The 15,130-nt window shown below is 47.0% G+C and overlaps 5 protein-coding genes across 5 annotated transcripts; 4 read left to right on the forward strand and 1 right to left on the reverse strand.

Moving 5' to 3' along the window:
* Positions 1-324: 324 nt before the first annotated feature.
* Positions 325-1,457, forward strand: LOC120449049 (group XIIA secretory phospholipase A2). The gene is made up of 3 exons (XM_039631341.2): positions 325-507; positions 585-744; positions 805-1,457. The coding sequence occupies exons 1-3, from the start codon at positions 418-420 to the stop codon at positions 1,245-1,247; spliced, it is 693 nt and encodes a 230-aa protein (XP_039487275.1). The 5' UTR covers positions 325-417; the 3' UTR covers positions 1,248-1,457.
* Positions 1,458-1,804: 347 nt separating this feature from the next.
* On the forward strand, positions 1,805-3,591 carry LOC120449046 (E3 ubiquitin-protein ligase NRDP1). Its single transcript, XM_039631339.2, has 5 exons — positions 1,805-2,013; positions 2,093-2,235; positions 2,308-2,752; positions 2,808-2,973; positions 3,032-3,591. The coding sequence occupies exons 1-5, from the start codon at positions 1,924-1,926 to the stop codon at positions 3,133-3,135; spliced, it is 948 nt and encodes a 315-aa protein (XP_039487273.1). The 5' UTR covers positions 1,805-1,923; the 3' UTR covers positions 3,136-3,591.
* Positions 3,592-4,274: 683 nt separating this feature from the next.
* LOC120449047 (glycine-rich cell wall structural protein 1.0) lies at positions 4,275-5,775 on the forward strand. Its single transcript, XM_039631340.2, has 2 exons — positions 4,275-4,524; positions 4,841-5,775. Exons 1-2 carry the CDS (start codon positions 4,407-4,409, stop codon positions 5,665-5,667), a joined length of 945 nt encoding a protein of 314 aa, XP_039487274.1. The 5' UTR covers positions 4,275-4,406; the 3' UTR covers positions 5,668-5,775.
* Positions 5,776-5,911: 136 nt separating this feature from the next.
* Positions 5,912-12,970, reverse strand: LOC120449050 (putative U5 small nuclear ribonucleoprotein 200 kDa helicase). The gene is made up of 6 exons (XM_044006071.1): positions 12,804-12,970; positions 12,014-12,709; positions 7,213-11,956; positions 6,974-7,148; positions 6,636-6,918; positions 5,912-6,577 (listed from the first exon to the last, which is right to left on the reverse strand). Exons 1-6 carry the CDS (start codon positions 12,846-12,848, stop codon positions 6,092-6,094), a joined length of 6,429 nt encoding a protein of 2,142 aa, XP_043862006.1. The 5' UTR covers positions 12,849-12,970; the 3' UTR covers positions 5,912-6,091.
* A 296-nt stretch (positions 12,971-13,266) lies between these two features.
* Positions 13,267-15,019, forward strand: LOC120449566 (SPRY domain-containing SOCS box protein 3). Its single transcript, XM_039632118.2, has 3 exons — positions 13,267-13,805; positions 14,111-14,672; positions 14,738-15,019. The coding sequence occupies exons 1-3, from the start codon at positions 13,482-13,484 to the stop codon at positions 14,878-14,880; spliced, it is 1,029 nt and encodes a 342-aa protein (XP_039488052.2). The 5' UTR covers positions 13,267-13,481; the 3' UTR covers positions 14,881-15,019.
* Positions 15,020-15,130: the final 111 nt, after the last annotated feature.

Consider the following 15,130-nt stretch of genomic DNA (forward strand, 5'->3'; position numbering starts at 1 on the left):
TTTGTGTGTGTCAGAGGGCGCCACTGTCCTAAAATTTAAAATACTCTTCGCAAAGATACAAGATTAATTTGCCGTCTTAAATATTGCTCTTTTCTGCCACCTTTAAAAATCTCTTCTATTTCGACCATAGTCTGAAAAAAAGTTTAAAACCCCTTTTAAAAGGTATAGGTAAAATAGGTAGGTAAATTAGCAAAGCATTACGAATATCTTCTCCCTCCGTGTTTTGCCATTATGAATTGCAAACATTGTTGGCGGCGCCTAAAAGTATGCCACATAAAGGGAACCTCCGAGCCGGTTGGCATATTTGAACGGGCAGCGCTCGGTCACACTGCTAGAAATATCTTTCGGATAGTTTAGTTTATTATTACGCGCAATCAACAAATAGCTCACCCTTCGAGGAGGAATAAAACAGCGAGCATGCAGTTTTCGTGGATGAAGGTGGCCATATACCTTCTAACGTTCCTCACATACGCCTATTCAGGCTATGGATCCAGCACTATAGTCCATGTAAGGTGCACCTCTTTTCGAAGGGAATCCGTAAGAGATGCCATATGTACTCCTGTATCTTCTCTCCCCGGATCTAGCTAAGGGATGCCATTATAGCCGCGGAGGCGATCTTTGGTGACGTGTTCAAGAACCTGATAGTTCTGGTGCGCAAATTTCGCACGGTCCACGAGGTTTTCGATGCGGCCGTGGACGAGAACTGCATATACCAGTGCCCCGCTCCGGATATCGGAGGACCAGGTGTGGTGACGCACTTCTAGTTATGTGAATTATGTAAATTGCCCAGCTTCTATCTTACAGCACCCAGGGCGGTTCAGAATAAGTTCTATACCCCCACCGCAGATGGATGTGGTTCCCTGGGCCTAAGGATCAGCACCGACTATCTGCCGGCCAAGGAGATGGAGACCTGCTGCAATGACCACGATATCTGCTACGACACCTGCAACAGCGATAAGGAGCTGTGCGACCTGGACTTCAAGAGGTGTCTGTACAAGTACTGTGATAGCTACGAGAAGTCCATAGCCAGCGATCTGATGATGAAGGGCTGCAAGGCGGCTGCCAAGATGCTGTTCACCGGCACCTTGACCCTGGGATGCCGCTCCTATCTGGACTCCCAGCAGAGATCCTGCTATTGCGCCCATCCGAAGAGCTCCTCCTACAATGGCAACAGGCAGGGCAATGGCAACAGTAGGGAGAAGCAGCAGCGCCAGAAATATGGATGGAAGGATCGCAACGAGATATAGTACAGGATCACTTGCTACGAGGGTGCGGGGCACGGGGGGTATCTGACTAAGCGTTGAATGTGTTATGTGTTGTGTTAGCCTATGGAGTCCCTTGGACTCACATTTCGAGGAATTTCATTTTGTATACCAAATAGTGTCATGCCAACGGTCCAGACTGTTAAATACATTGATATTTTTAGCTATCGTGAAGACAATATATTTTTTAAACAATTAATCACTTTGGGTTTACCATGACGTGGTCCTTAGGGCAGGATATGTATATTATTTGTTAAATATATAGTCGTCGGTTCTGTAAACAGATCATAACCAAGACAAGGGTGTATTTTATTTATCAATCTGCCTAGCTTAGTACAAAAAATTATTTTGTCTTCAATGTGGTCTCTGAAATAAACGATTGGAGAAATAAAAACCCTTAAGTTTAGAGATCAACTTTTACTTTAAAATTAAGGACAAACAAAAATTATTTAGTCAATATTTTCCAGCTAAACAGCTATTTTAAAAAGCCATTTCTAGCGGAATATAGCTAAAGTGCCACCCCCGCTCACCAGCACTACTGATTTACACTACACAACACTGCACTGACTGAAACGAAAAAAAACACAGATTTTGCAATCCGCAGAAAAGACTTATGAATAGTATTTTTATGCGGATGGCCAGCGCGCAGAGGACCTAAGAGATGGGCTACGATGTGAATCGCTTTCAGGGGGAGGTGGACGAGGAGCTCACCTGCCCCATCTGCTCCGGAGTGCTGGAGGATCCGCTGCAGGTTTGTTTTGTTTGCAAGAACACACACCACGCATCATACATATGCATTAAATATACAACATACATATCTACCGATTCAGGCCGTGATGTGCGAGCACGCCTTCTGTCGCGGATGCATTAACGAGTGGCTAACCCGCCAGCCCACCTGTCCGGTGGATCGCAATGCCCTGACTACTGCCAACTTGCGGGCAGTGCCTCGAATATTGCGCAACCTACTGTCCAGGTGAGAACCACCCAACCTACTTAACTCTCCACCCATGTGAGCCCTAACTAATCTTTGACCTCTGCCCACCAGACTGTCAATTACCTGTGACAATGCACCTTATGGCTGCACGGCTGTTCTAAAGCTAGACGCTTACAACTCCCATCTGGAGGAATGCATTCACAACCCGAAGCGACCATTTCCCTGCGAGAAGGGTTGCGGCTTTGACATACCCAAGGATGAGCTAAAGGACCACAACTGCGTACGGGAGCTGCGCACTTTAATTGTCAAGCAGACGGAAAAGATGGGTGAGCTCAAATCGGAGCTGACCGACCAGCAGCTGACAATCAACGAACTGAAGCGTGAGCTGCAGCTATTCAAGGACTTTATGCGTGCCATGCGCGTCTCCAATCCTGCGATGCGGGCCATAGCCGACCAGATGGAGCGCGACGAGGTGATCCGCTGGAGCAGCACACTGCCTCGGGCCAGGGTTACGCGCTGGGGGGGAATGATCTCTACGCCCGACGATGCACTGCAGGTGAAGCCCTGAGTCTACATTTTTTAAAAACTTGAATTCACTATTCATTTCATAGCTCATGATCAAGCGCGCTTTGTCCGAGTCGGGTTGTCCGCCACACATCCTGGATAGTCTCATGGAGTTCTGCCACGAGCGACGTTGGCCCCGAGGACTCAGTTCGCTAGAGACACGACAAACCAACCGCAGGATCTACGACAACTATGTGTGTCGACGCATTCCAGGTAGTAAGCTAAAATCCTGCACCTTACAGGCTTTACCTTGAAATTTACTCTTTCGCAGGCAAGCAAGCTGTGCTCGTTTTGAGCTGCGACAACCTCCACATGACTGAGGACGTCATGATCGATCCAGGTTTGGTCATGATCTTCGCCCATGGCATCGAGTAGGCCCTCTGCCGCTGATTAACCACTTATCCTAGGTTAAATGCTAACTATATCGAACAGTGCTCAGTTTTGTTGATTCCTTAACTTAAGAATAAGCATTAAAAACAATATTGTAAGGAAAAACTCGCAAAACAAACCATTCAAGCGCCTCATGACGACTTTCAAGTTGTACAAAAAATATATATTACTTTCGGTTCATTGTTTCTCCCCATTTAGTTAGTACGCAAATTCGTATACTTCATTAAATCGTTCGCATACCCAATATTATATGTTTGATTAAGCGATCTCAATTGTCCCTTCGTTATCGTTCACTTCATTCTCATTTCGATGGAAGGAAGCTGTGAGTGTCTTAATTAATTAAAATTCTTATTGCACACCCTACTTAAAATTCTGAAATATTTGTCAATACTTTTAGAATAAATGTGAAACAAGTAATAAACGGTTTATTTAACTAATGTATTCATTGAAGAATTTGCCCTTACGTCAAATTTTTTTTCAATTATGAATTAAAATTGAAATGCTAAGTTACAGAAAAGAAATCCGTTCATTCATTATTGTGGGTATAGCAATATTCTTGCATACATTTAAGTAATCTCAAATTATTTTTGAAAGTTTTTCTAACCTCTTAGATAAGAAATAGTAATAAAACTGATTATTCCCATTAAACTAGTGGTTCTAGCCTCTTATCAGCTGAAAGGGCAGACAAGCGTCTGCATTTGGAAATCCGACACAAATGTTCACTGGGATACCCCCCACTTGCATGCACCAACACATGGGGGAGATCTGGCCGCCTCCACTCTTGGGACCCGTAAAAGTTCTGGACAACATCTGTTTCCCGAAAAGGAAATCGAAAAGCAACAAAAACCAGGCACCTCCCAGCAACAAAATAAACAAAAGAAAACCAAACTAGTTCCTCCACGAGCTTTGAATGCAAACCGGTTTCGGCTTTTGTACACCCGTTTTGTTTTTTTCCTACATAATACAACATTATTCAAAGTTTGCATCTGTTACATGTGCCAAAAATCGTTTGATTATACAAGCCAGTTTTCGTATTAATTTTTTGTTCGTATTTGCCGAAACATCTTGAATATTGATAGAAGCAATTAGCGCCATCAGACCAAAGGGGCAGCCCCCTGTGGCGATTGAAAGTGAGAGTTGATCGGCCGCTCGGCCAGGCTGAAATACATCCAGCAGTTGACGGCGAAGCGGCGCAGCCAACGGACGTGTCCAGCTGCGATCTCCAAAGGGAAACTAATCTAATCGAAGAACACGAAATGAATCTATCAATTCCGGTGCTATTCGTGGCCCTCATCTGTGTGGGAGCTGTATCGGCGTTTCCCCAACTGAGGCAGCGCAACGAGAAGCAGGTCCAAACAGGCGTTGAAGATTTGCGTAAGTGGATTTTTATGTTTTAAGACTCTCAAGTTTTAGCAAAACTGTGTTCTAACTTTTATTGGGCTGTAAAATTTCCACAATTAATTTAGAAAATAATATTTTTCAAATTCGAAATTCTGTAATGGTTCACAAATATCTATCTATAAATTTATTCAAATATATGTACATTCAATTAGTGCGAGCAAAGAGTGAAATATTTGGTAAATTTATAGACTTCAGAGAACTTTTTGAATAATACTTTTGCGATTATTCGTATTCTTTTATTAGCTACAGCTCCAAGAATTGAATCGTTATACCAATTTTCATTTTACAGCTTCCAAGGGCGCCACAATCGAGGAAGTAGTGGTGGAATCCGCCTTGTACATAAAACCGAAGTCTAACCCACAGGTACGACGCGTCCGTTCGGTCCTTGATCAAATATCCGGAATCCACGCTACTCATAAGAGGGTGAAGCGTCAGTTTGGACGCCAATTTGGTAGTCAGTATGCTGGAAACCCCGGATTCGGCGGCGGATTCGGTGGAGGGCCTGGTCTTGGAGGTGGATTCGGCGGTAATCAGGAATTTGGAGGTAACCAAGGATTCGAAGGAAATCAGGGATTCGGTGGTAACCCGGGAATTAATGGTAATCCAGGATTCGGTGGTAATCAAGGATTCGGTGGTAATTCAGGGCTCGGTGGAAAAGTTCAGGCAGGCACATCGGCTGGCGCTGGAGGAACCAAAGCGGGGGTAGATGTTGGAGCCGGACCAGATGGCGGCAATGCCAATGCCAACGTCGAGTTAAATCCGCTTGGACCACTCGGACCCAGTGGTTACAACCAGGAGCAGGCCGCATCCAACGGAGCTGCCAACAGCAACTACAACAATGGACTCAACTCTGGATCCTCGGCCGCCATTGGCCAGGCTCAGGGCTTCCAGTCGCAGAGCACCAATGGATCATTCGGTGCCTCTTCGGCTAGTACGGCTACTCAGTCCCAGAACAGCAGCCCCTTCGGATCCAATAATGCGGCAGGTGCTTCTCTGAGTCAGGTGTACCACCTTCCCAATGGACAGACAATCAACTTTAGCTCCACGAACAGCTTCGCTAATGGTGGAGCCAATCATGGCAATAGTCATGGCTCGGCAGTGTCTGTCAGCCGTTAAAGGCAAAGTCCAGCCCACAGGGAAAATACCTCCAAGTTAATCTATTGGTCAGCAATCCTATGTGCAAATGTCTAAAAAACCCAAATAAATATTTATGATTAAATTAAAGATAACCTGGGATAGTTCTTTAAAATCTTAACGGTCTGATGACTACAAATTATACAATTACGAATTGTAAAAGCTCACGAAAGGGCATATGTCTACCCTTTTGGTATCAACCAAAGACATAACCACGTTTTTAATATTTTGTATTTATTTTTTTGTTTTGTACAAATCACTGAATAGAATTATACTCAGTGGTGCTCGTACATTTTTCCCCTACTAAAGAAATACAAGAAATTATTGCTACAATTGATGGGATTAAATTGTAAAATGATTGACTTTCATTTGCGCGGACATGCTCAAATTATGATCCTTAAGAAAACTAATCTGACTCGCTTTCGCTTTCCGACTGGAAGTCACCCACTTCGATGGAGAACTTGTACTCCTGATCGCAACCCAAATAGGAATCGCTCATGTAGTACAAAGTGTAGTCGTGTTTGCCCGGGCTAGGTGCCACAAAGTCCAGCTTAACCTTTGCCTTTTGCTGCAGCGTGAGCCGTTTGATGGAGAGCAGGGAGTTGGTCTTGGGATCACCTATAACGACCCACCATCCTTCTTCGCGTTTCTGCGGGAAGAATGGGGCAATGACTGGGCCGGTGACCTCATCCTCACGTTCCAGTTGAACCACTACATTGACGGTTGATCCTGAGTTGATGCGGTCTTTGTCCACCACTTCATAGTTGAGCTCAATGTTGGGATACCGGTTGCAGAATCGAGCAACATCGGCCATTTGTAAATCGGAGAGCTGCAGCAGGCGAGTGCGATCCTCATCCTCCAGTTCCATGATATCGAAAACGGTTTCGATTTTCTGAAATATAAAACCAAACATGAGATAAGCCTAGAGAATAAAGTGTTGTTACACTCACCTTTTCTGTGCACCGCTTGACAATCTCGGGACTGAAGTGCGGCAACTGCTTCAAATACGAGTCCTTGCTCCACATGGCCTGCGTGACCATCTGAGCCAGCTCCATGGCAGCCACAGCCGGCGAAAGCCAGCCATTTGAACTCAACACATCTACGCAAGCCTGAATAAGACGAATGGCCTTGCTCAGTATCTGCTCCGTGTCACCTTGCAGTTCAGGTCCCAATTGCAGTCGCGAAAGATGAGCCTGAAGCAGCAAATTGGTCTTGATATGCGGATCATTGAATCTGAAATTACATTAGTAAGGTTCTTTTTCCAATTCTAGATATAGTGGCTTCTTACTTTGGAGCCGTTTCATTGGGTCCTGTGAGTTTGTTGGGCAGTCGCTGAGATAGCGTGCGTAGAACCTGCTCCTCATGATGTCTGACCACCACGTCCTCGTACTCGGCTGCCGATGAAATAATTTCCAGCAGGCCACGCACTTTTGTTTTGCTATTAAGGGACAAGCTGAAGAGCTCTGGGGAAAAATGATAGGGAAATGAAGATGAAAATTGCTTCAACTTAAATCTACTGCTTCATACCGATAGTTGTATAGTTGATGTAATAGTAGGCAGCAATCATGCCCAGATTGAGAGGTAGGGTGTCCATATCATCCTCCACGCTGATACACTTCGACTGTTCTAGATCGCTCAGCGTATTCTCCACCAACTCTGAAAGATGGTCGGAGAGATGGCGATGCGTGACGCCCTGCAGGTTGTAGTAATTGGGATTTTGGGTCAATCTTCTGTAGAGGAACGTCCAGGTGAGATAATCCACAGCATCCTGTTTGTTCTCAATCGTCTTGGTAACCACCTCGGCGTTAAAGTGATCGTGCATTCTATGATCCAGATGACTTTCGATGGGCAGCGGTTCGTTGATGAATTTCTTAAAGAAGTCCTTTTTGCTGCTCTGGCACATCAGCACGCACTTGGCATCCGCATCCTCGTTGGGTCGATTGGCTCGACCAATCATCTGCAGCACGTCTGTAATGGGATAGTCCTCATACGAATGGTTCTTGCCGTTGTAGAATTGAGTGTCCATGATGATCACCAAGTGAGCGGAGATGCTCATGCCCCAGCAAAGATCCCTGGAGACCACTGCTACTTGCACAGCGCCAGAGTCGAATAGCTGCTCCACCAAGCGATGATCTGAGGCGGATAGTCCCTCATGAAGATAAGCCACTCCTTGCGCCAGGGTCTCCTTCAAAGTTTTATCTGTCATTCGCTCAAGGAACGGCTTGATGTCCTCCTCCTCAGCATGGAAGAATCGATTGGGTTGCAAATCCGAGGCTGCGTATGTCAGAACGTCAATTGCAGTGAGCCTGGCCTGCTTTCTGGACGAGACGAAAACAATCACCGGCTTGTGGGCGCTGTACTTGAGGATGGCATTGTAAACAGGCTTGGACATCGTGGCAATTCTGGTAGCGTTGTGGGTGACATTATAGCCTTGGATGTGCAGCTCCAACGGGATGGGACGCACGCTTGGGTGGAAATTGAATGTGGCATTGGGATTACAGCCAAGCCACTGGGCGACATCCCTGGCATCCGTTAGCGATGCAGACAACGCCACTATTCTGATCTGTTTCTCAATCTGTGAGCTAATGTATCTCATCCTAGAGCATACTATCTCCATAACAGGACCATCCTCGCCTCCCACCAGCTGCAGTTCGTCCACAATGAAGAGGTTCACCAGTTGTACGTTCTTCCTTTGTTTCCATCTACGAGACAACACATCCCATTTATCCGCAGTAGTGATCACCAGCTGTCCCTTGGCTATAAGCTTAAGATCGGTTCCAGTTTCGCCGGTCAATTTAACCACTTTTATGTCCAGCGATCCAAATTTGTTATGCCAATCCGCAAAAACTAAATCCGCCAAAGCCTCTTGCGAGACCAAATAGACACATCGGGCATCGGATTGAGTAGTGAACAAGCGCATGATGGCAAACTCCGCAATAGTCATCTTTCCGGATCCAGTTGGTGCTCCAACAAAGACATTTTCATCGCTATTGTAGACTGCATTGAAAACTTGTGTCTGAATGGGATTGAATTGCGGGAAGCGTTGCGAATAAAACGATTCAAATTTCGGCTGCCGCAGTGCACTTATAGGAAGCGGTTGGAGATCCAACAGCTCCGTAGGTGGCATATTCTTCTCGGGCAGAATTAAGTGTCGGAAAGACACTGGTAATTGGGTCTCTGCTCCTATCCAGCGATCTGAGACAATGCGAAGGAAGTACTGCGGTGGCAGAGGTTCAAACACAGGCACAAAGAACTTTAGCTGGTGTTCATCCTGGGAATACTTCTGTTTCAGCAGAAAGAACTCATGATGGAGAATGAGTTCCGAGTCGACATCTTCGATTAAAACCCAAAAACCTTCCGACTGGCCATGCACCTTTTCATCCCATTGGAAATCCGGTGTAATGGTGAGTTCCACTCTCAGGGTTCCCCTTGTTATAGGTTGAATGTGCGTGGAGAGCTCCAGTTTGGGGAACTGGTGCACAAACTTGTGGATAGTTTTTCCTAGCTTGGGCACTCTAATCAGCTCTCCAAGTTCATGTGGCTCTAGATCGTAAAGCCTGCCCCAAGGGAAGTGTTTTTTCTCCAGTTTCTTGGCAATCTCATCGGGCATCTTCTTGAACTGCCTCAGTGGAGTCATCGATTGCCACATCCTTCTGTCAATCATTTTGCAGAGCGTCAACGTTTTGTCTGCCAATTGAGCCCATCCGCGGGTCAATACAATCTCAAAAATGGCTCTCATCAGACGGGCAGCGGATTGGGTAATGAACACCATATCCGACATCAACGCAAAGCCCTCCAGTTTTAGCTGGGAGATATAAGCTTGCAGCAAAACATTCACCTTGGCGCTGTGCTCCTCAATGGACTCCTTAATGGGAATGGGCACTCGTTCCATGAGCTTCTGCAGCTCCAATTTTTCCTCTTCTCTGACGGAAATATGACGGAATTCCGAGGATAGGGAGAATACGCGGAACAACTCGATCTCACTAAGAGTTTGCTTAAGCAGCTGGTTGTAAGTCAGCATGGTTTCATGGGTTAGGTAATAGTGAGAGGCAATGCGACCCAGATCAGTCACCTGGAAGTGTCCCGTCTTTCGATCGTATTTAACAAGGCCACTCCGCTCCAGACAGCAAGCCGCGGTGTGCAAGAGATCAGCCCGATGCTGCTCCAACAGAGGATCAGCCTTAATGGCATCGTGGGAAACTCCGTATAACGTGGGATTCCTCAGCATTCTAATGTACAGATAAGTGTAGCCCAACCAGTTAACTGCATCCTGGAGATGTTGGACCGTTCCTAGCACAATCTCTGCATTCAGCATGTCAGGAAGCTTGGAGATGAATTGGGACTCAATCGGCAACTGCTGGTTGAGCAAGGAGAGATAGAACTGCAACTCACTGTGATTGGTTATAAGAATACCCTCACCCTTGGTGTCATACTGCGGTCTTCCAGCACGACCCAACATCTGCAGAACATCCAAAGCACTCAGCTCCACCCAACGTCCTTTTTCCGGATTGTACACCTGCGTGCCCTTGATGATTACAGTGTGGGCAGGCAGATTCACACCCCAAGCTAGAGTGGCGGTGGAAACCAAAACTTGAATGTGCCGATCAGCGAATAGATCTTCCACCAAAGTACGATCCACGCGGGTCATTCCAGCATGATGAATGGCGAAGCCGTAGGGCAATAACTCCTTTAGCTCTGTGTTCTTTACTTGCTCGGCTTCAGTACGCAGCACTTCCATACTTGCTGATCCCTCCTTAAGAAAGCTACCAAGGGTATCTTGCTCCAGGCACATGTCCCTCACGGCCCTGGCCGTTTTTCCAGTCTCCTTGCGCGAGTGTACAAAAACCAGGACCTGATTACGCCCAGCATGCTCCATGGTCTTCTCATAAACAATCTCGTTCATCACCTGGAACCGCTTTAGGGCCTTCTTCTCCGTCACACCGATATACTGCTGCTCCAGGGACACAGGCCGATAGCTGTTATCAAAGTAGAACAGGCCTTTATCGGGTTTCACGCGTAAGAAGGTGGCCACATCCTGATAGTTGGGCAGTGTGGCAGATAAGCCCACCAACCGCACATCCTCCTGGGTAGTTTCAATATTCCTTATCGTACGTGCCACCAGGGCCTCAAGCACCGGACCACGCTCGTCGTGGAGCAAGTGAATCTCATCGATGATTACCAATCGCACTAAGCTCACAAAGGTACGCTCTCCTCCCTTTCGAGTGATGATGTCCCATTTCTCTGGTGTGCACACAATCACCTGAGTGGCGGCAATCTGTTCCCTGGTCAATTGGTGATCTCCAGTCAACTCGGAGACCGTCAGATTGTAGCAAGCAAGGCGTCGTCCAAAATTGCCCACCATTTCCTGCACCAGAGATTTCATGGGAGCCACGTAGATGATTTTGAAATCCTGAGCATTGATGGTGCCATCCTCGTTGATGTGCTTTCCAATCTCCCGCATCATGGTTAGCAAGGCCACATTAGTTTTACCAGCTCCAGTAGGGGCACACAGCAGCATATTCTCATCACTGTCCAGTGCGGCCTTGTACAACCGACTTTGTATACGATTAAGGGTCTTGAAACCCTCGAACACAGGCTGCACATATTTCGGGAGCTTGTCCACAGGCTGAAGTTCCTCATTGGCATCAAATGGTACGGCTTTCAGGGCAGGCACGTGCACCTCCTCGTACCCTTTTCGTTGTTTCCTGTAGGAACCGTCGGGCAGTTGGCAGCGCTTGTTTGCCATAAAGTGGGATCCTTGAGTGAATGCCATCTCTTCCAACTCGAGTAGCTGTCGCACACCGGCCACCTGACCGGCAGCCGCCGCTCCACCATTCTCTGCATCTCCTTTTCCACGCTTACTTCCCCGTGCTTCGCCCTCGTCCTGGTCTTCTGACTTTCCCGTATCCAATTGCCTAAGGATCTTCGCCAACGCTGAATTTCCGCGCATCTTCTCGCGAATCCTTTGCCGCTCACTGTCTGTTTGAGCCGAGGCCAGCATGGTGCAGTACAGTACCATCTGCCGGTTAAGCTTCAATTGCTTGATGAAGTCAAAGCAATCGTAGCCCAGCAGAAGCACCAACTGATTTTCGCAATCGCGATCGTCGGCGGCATCTTTGAGGATCTTCAGCACGTCGGCAGCTTTGCTTTGCGACACCATGGCATCCTTGTAGAATTTACTCAGACAACGCTGCAACCAATACGCATCTATGTCCAGAGGATGCAAGGAGCGCTCTTTCTTTACATTATTGGCGGCTTCCTCGTTGGCCAGCTGGAAAAGGATACACGAATTATACATAGGAATCGCAGTTTTAACTACACTACTCACGTTTTCTGCATGCAGGGTGTGATCGATGCGGGCCTCCTCCCCCTCATCCTGGGCATCATCGTCGCGAATCTCACCATACATATCGTTGTCGCTCTCCTCCTCGGATTCCTCAAACTGGACATTGATGCCGTAAGTCTCATCGATCTGCTCCTCGTTGTTGGGGGCAGCAGTCAAAGCATTCACGGCATCGCTGCCAAAGTCTGTAATTTTTTTGCCCAGGTTAACTAGCAGGGCAAATCGCTCATCAGTAACTGCGCCCAGCAAGCTGTCCACATCTCTCTTTCGCTCCCGATCTTTTAAGCGATCATTCTTAAGGACAGCCAGAATCTCATCAGCGGCACCGCACAGGATATCCCTGGGCTGATCCCCCAGAGCCTCCTGAATGAAGCTGAGCAGAACCTCGTAGGTCTGTCGGGTCTCCTGGGTCTTGGGCCGATACACAATGCCCACCATCTCATCGATGCCCTCGGAGAGCAGGGTGGCGCCCTTCATCCGCTCGAAGTCATACTGGGCCTCGTCTCGCTTCTGGCGTTTCACCTTGCGCTCCTCCGTTTTTTCCGGCTTCGTCCGCTGGTACCGATCTCCCATTCTGGTTCCGTCCAGCTTTCCCACCAAGGAGCATACCTCGCCAGTAGCCTCATCGCGCCGCGGGCGTTCGATGAGTCGGACATCGGCTTGCAGCACAAGATTGGAGTTCTGAAATATGGAAAACACATTTTACGTGTTTGTGAAATTCGGTTCAGACGCCGCATGGAATGGGAAGTTTTTCCGAGCTGGATTTAACACTTACCGCCTTGTACTCGTACTGCAGCTGACGTGCTGCGGCATCCGCCATGTCTGTTTAGTTGTTTTCACAAGTATTTTGCACTTAATTAACCTATTTTACAACTTTTTCCAGAAAAATGGAAGAGAAACGCCGCTGTTTGTGGTTACTCGTGCTGCCAGATTGTCAGTCTCTTTTCCGAGAGAGATGCCATATGCTCGATGGCAACGGGTAATCGTTACCAGAGCTGCTATTTATATGAACCTATTTTTTGCGCGCGCAAAAACTTAAAAAAAATGAAGATACATATTTAAGATTTTGGGAAGGGCTTTTTAACTTTTGTAAACACAGAATTAAAAAAACCTTTTTATAAAGTTGCTTATTAAATTTCATTCGGACTGTGGTAGTGGTATAAAACTGACGATAATTCCTATAATTCAGGTGTGTTTAGTATATTTAATGCCATGAATTGTGGCCTTTGGTCACACTGGCAGCGACGTCGGCAGCGATGCCGACGTCTATTTACAACGCATCGTTTTGTTTATTGTTCAGTCAGATCAGAGTAACGTGCTTATATATGAGGCTGCAGCTGGTTTAACTGGAAACATTTGCCGTCCGTCGACTGATCGAGATCATTGCACACGGCTGTCACAAGTCATTACTACGCAACCGAAGGGAAACCAGAGAGGACGAACCAGTGCGAGCATGCTGCTGCCCCCGTACCAGGAAGCCTGCAATCCCGGCTTTTGCGATTGCCCGTTCCCCAACTCCATTGAGGTCACCAACCACAAGGGCCACATACCCGACCTGGTCAGGTGCCGTTGCGGCGAGGATGAGCCCGGAAACGTGAACGCCTGGCGTTGGCACGCCACTGATGAATCGGATGCCGTGGTCAACGACAGGGACATTATCTTCCATCCCACCTACAGTCAGGGCACGGCGATTGTGAGGGGGGAACAAGCTCTGAAAGCAAACATGGTGCACTTTTGGGAAATGCGCGTCATCACGACTCTGGCCGGCACGGATGTGGTTAGTGACCAGCCCGGCTTAGCAACTAGTTGGGATGCTCAGCGTGACGAAAGTCACTCAAAGTCGTCGCCTTAAAATAGAACACCACTAACCAGGCATCTGGTGTACTCGATTCCATTGGAGACGGCTTGATTGTTCGCTTCATTGTATTTTGGATTACAGATTGTAACGCGGCGATAAGATAACAGACGCAGCGGGAGGAGGAAATCTCAGCAGGCACCCCAACTAGATGATAAGCCAGCTAAAGTTCAATGTAAATAATGCTCTCTTTATAATTGTCTTCGTTTTCTTTCAACTTTTCCTAGATGTTCGGCATCGGCACGGAAAGCGTTAATCTAGGGCAGTTCAAGTTCCACTTCGTCTCGGCTCTGGGCACCAATGCCCAGTCCTGGGGCTTCTCATATTCCGGAAGGATTCAGCACTGTGGCGAGCTACTGCCTTATGGTCAAAAGTTCTCGCAGGGCTGCCTGATTGGTGTCTGTTTGGATCGAACGCGTGGCCACCTGGAGTTCTATCTGAATCGCAGATCACTAGGAGTGGCATACACCAATGTACCTACGGATCCGGATGTTAAAATATACCCCATGGTCTGCTCCACAGCCGCAAAGTCCGTGATCCGGCTGATCAACTGCACTTCGCAACCAGTGTCACTGCAGCTGCGATCTTTTCAAGCATTGTCCAGGCAGCCGCTCAAGCTGGCTGAACTGCGTCAAATGCCCGGTCTCAAAGGCATCATACAATCCTACTGGTTTCTGGCGCCGCCAATTCGTTACTCCAGGAACTCTCGCGAAAACGAATTAGATCTAGGCGATGAAGCTGTGCTCTCCAGCTCCAAGCAAAGGTTAAGGCGAAAACAAAAGTACCGAGGTAAGATCATGGAGTGACTTCCAATATCAATTCTACCACATTACTTTTGTAATTATTATTAATAGAAACTGACGATGCGGCTGTTGATGAGGACGACTTGTACGCCAATGCACACAAAATCACGTTGCGGAGCAGTGATAGCGGCGACGAGGAGCATACCGCTACTGTCCAAGATATGTGCGACGAGTACTTCCACTACCTGCTTTAGCCTTACCAACCATATCAATATGTTTAAGTATGCATTTATTTGAAGAAGCGTAGTTATACATGTATTAAATAGCAATGCTGATGCCACTTTTAATTACTTTAGACTTCATAAAATACAAATTATTAATTTAACAAAACAACACTATAACTTACCTTTTCTTAACCTTTTGTTGTATAACACGGATCTCAGGATTTACATATAAATATGGCGTGGCTTATTAGTGTTTTATCTAAGCCAAAGGACATTAGGA

The sequence above is a fragment of the Drosophila santomea genome, chromosome 3L (genome assembly GCF_016746245.2).
Source record: "Drosophila santomea strain STO CAGO 1482 chromosome 3L, Prin_Dsan_1.1, whole genome shotgun sequence".
Taxonomy (NCBI): domain Eukaryota; kingdom Metazoa; phylum Arthropoda; class Insecta; order Diptera; family Drosophilidae; genus Drosophila; species Drosophila santomea.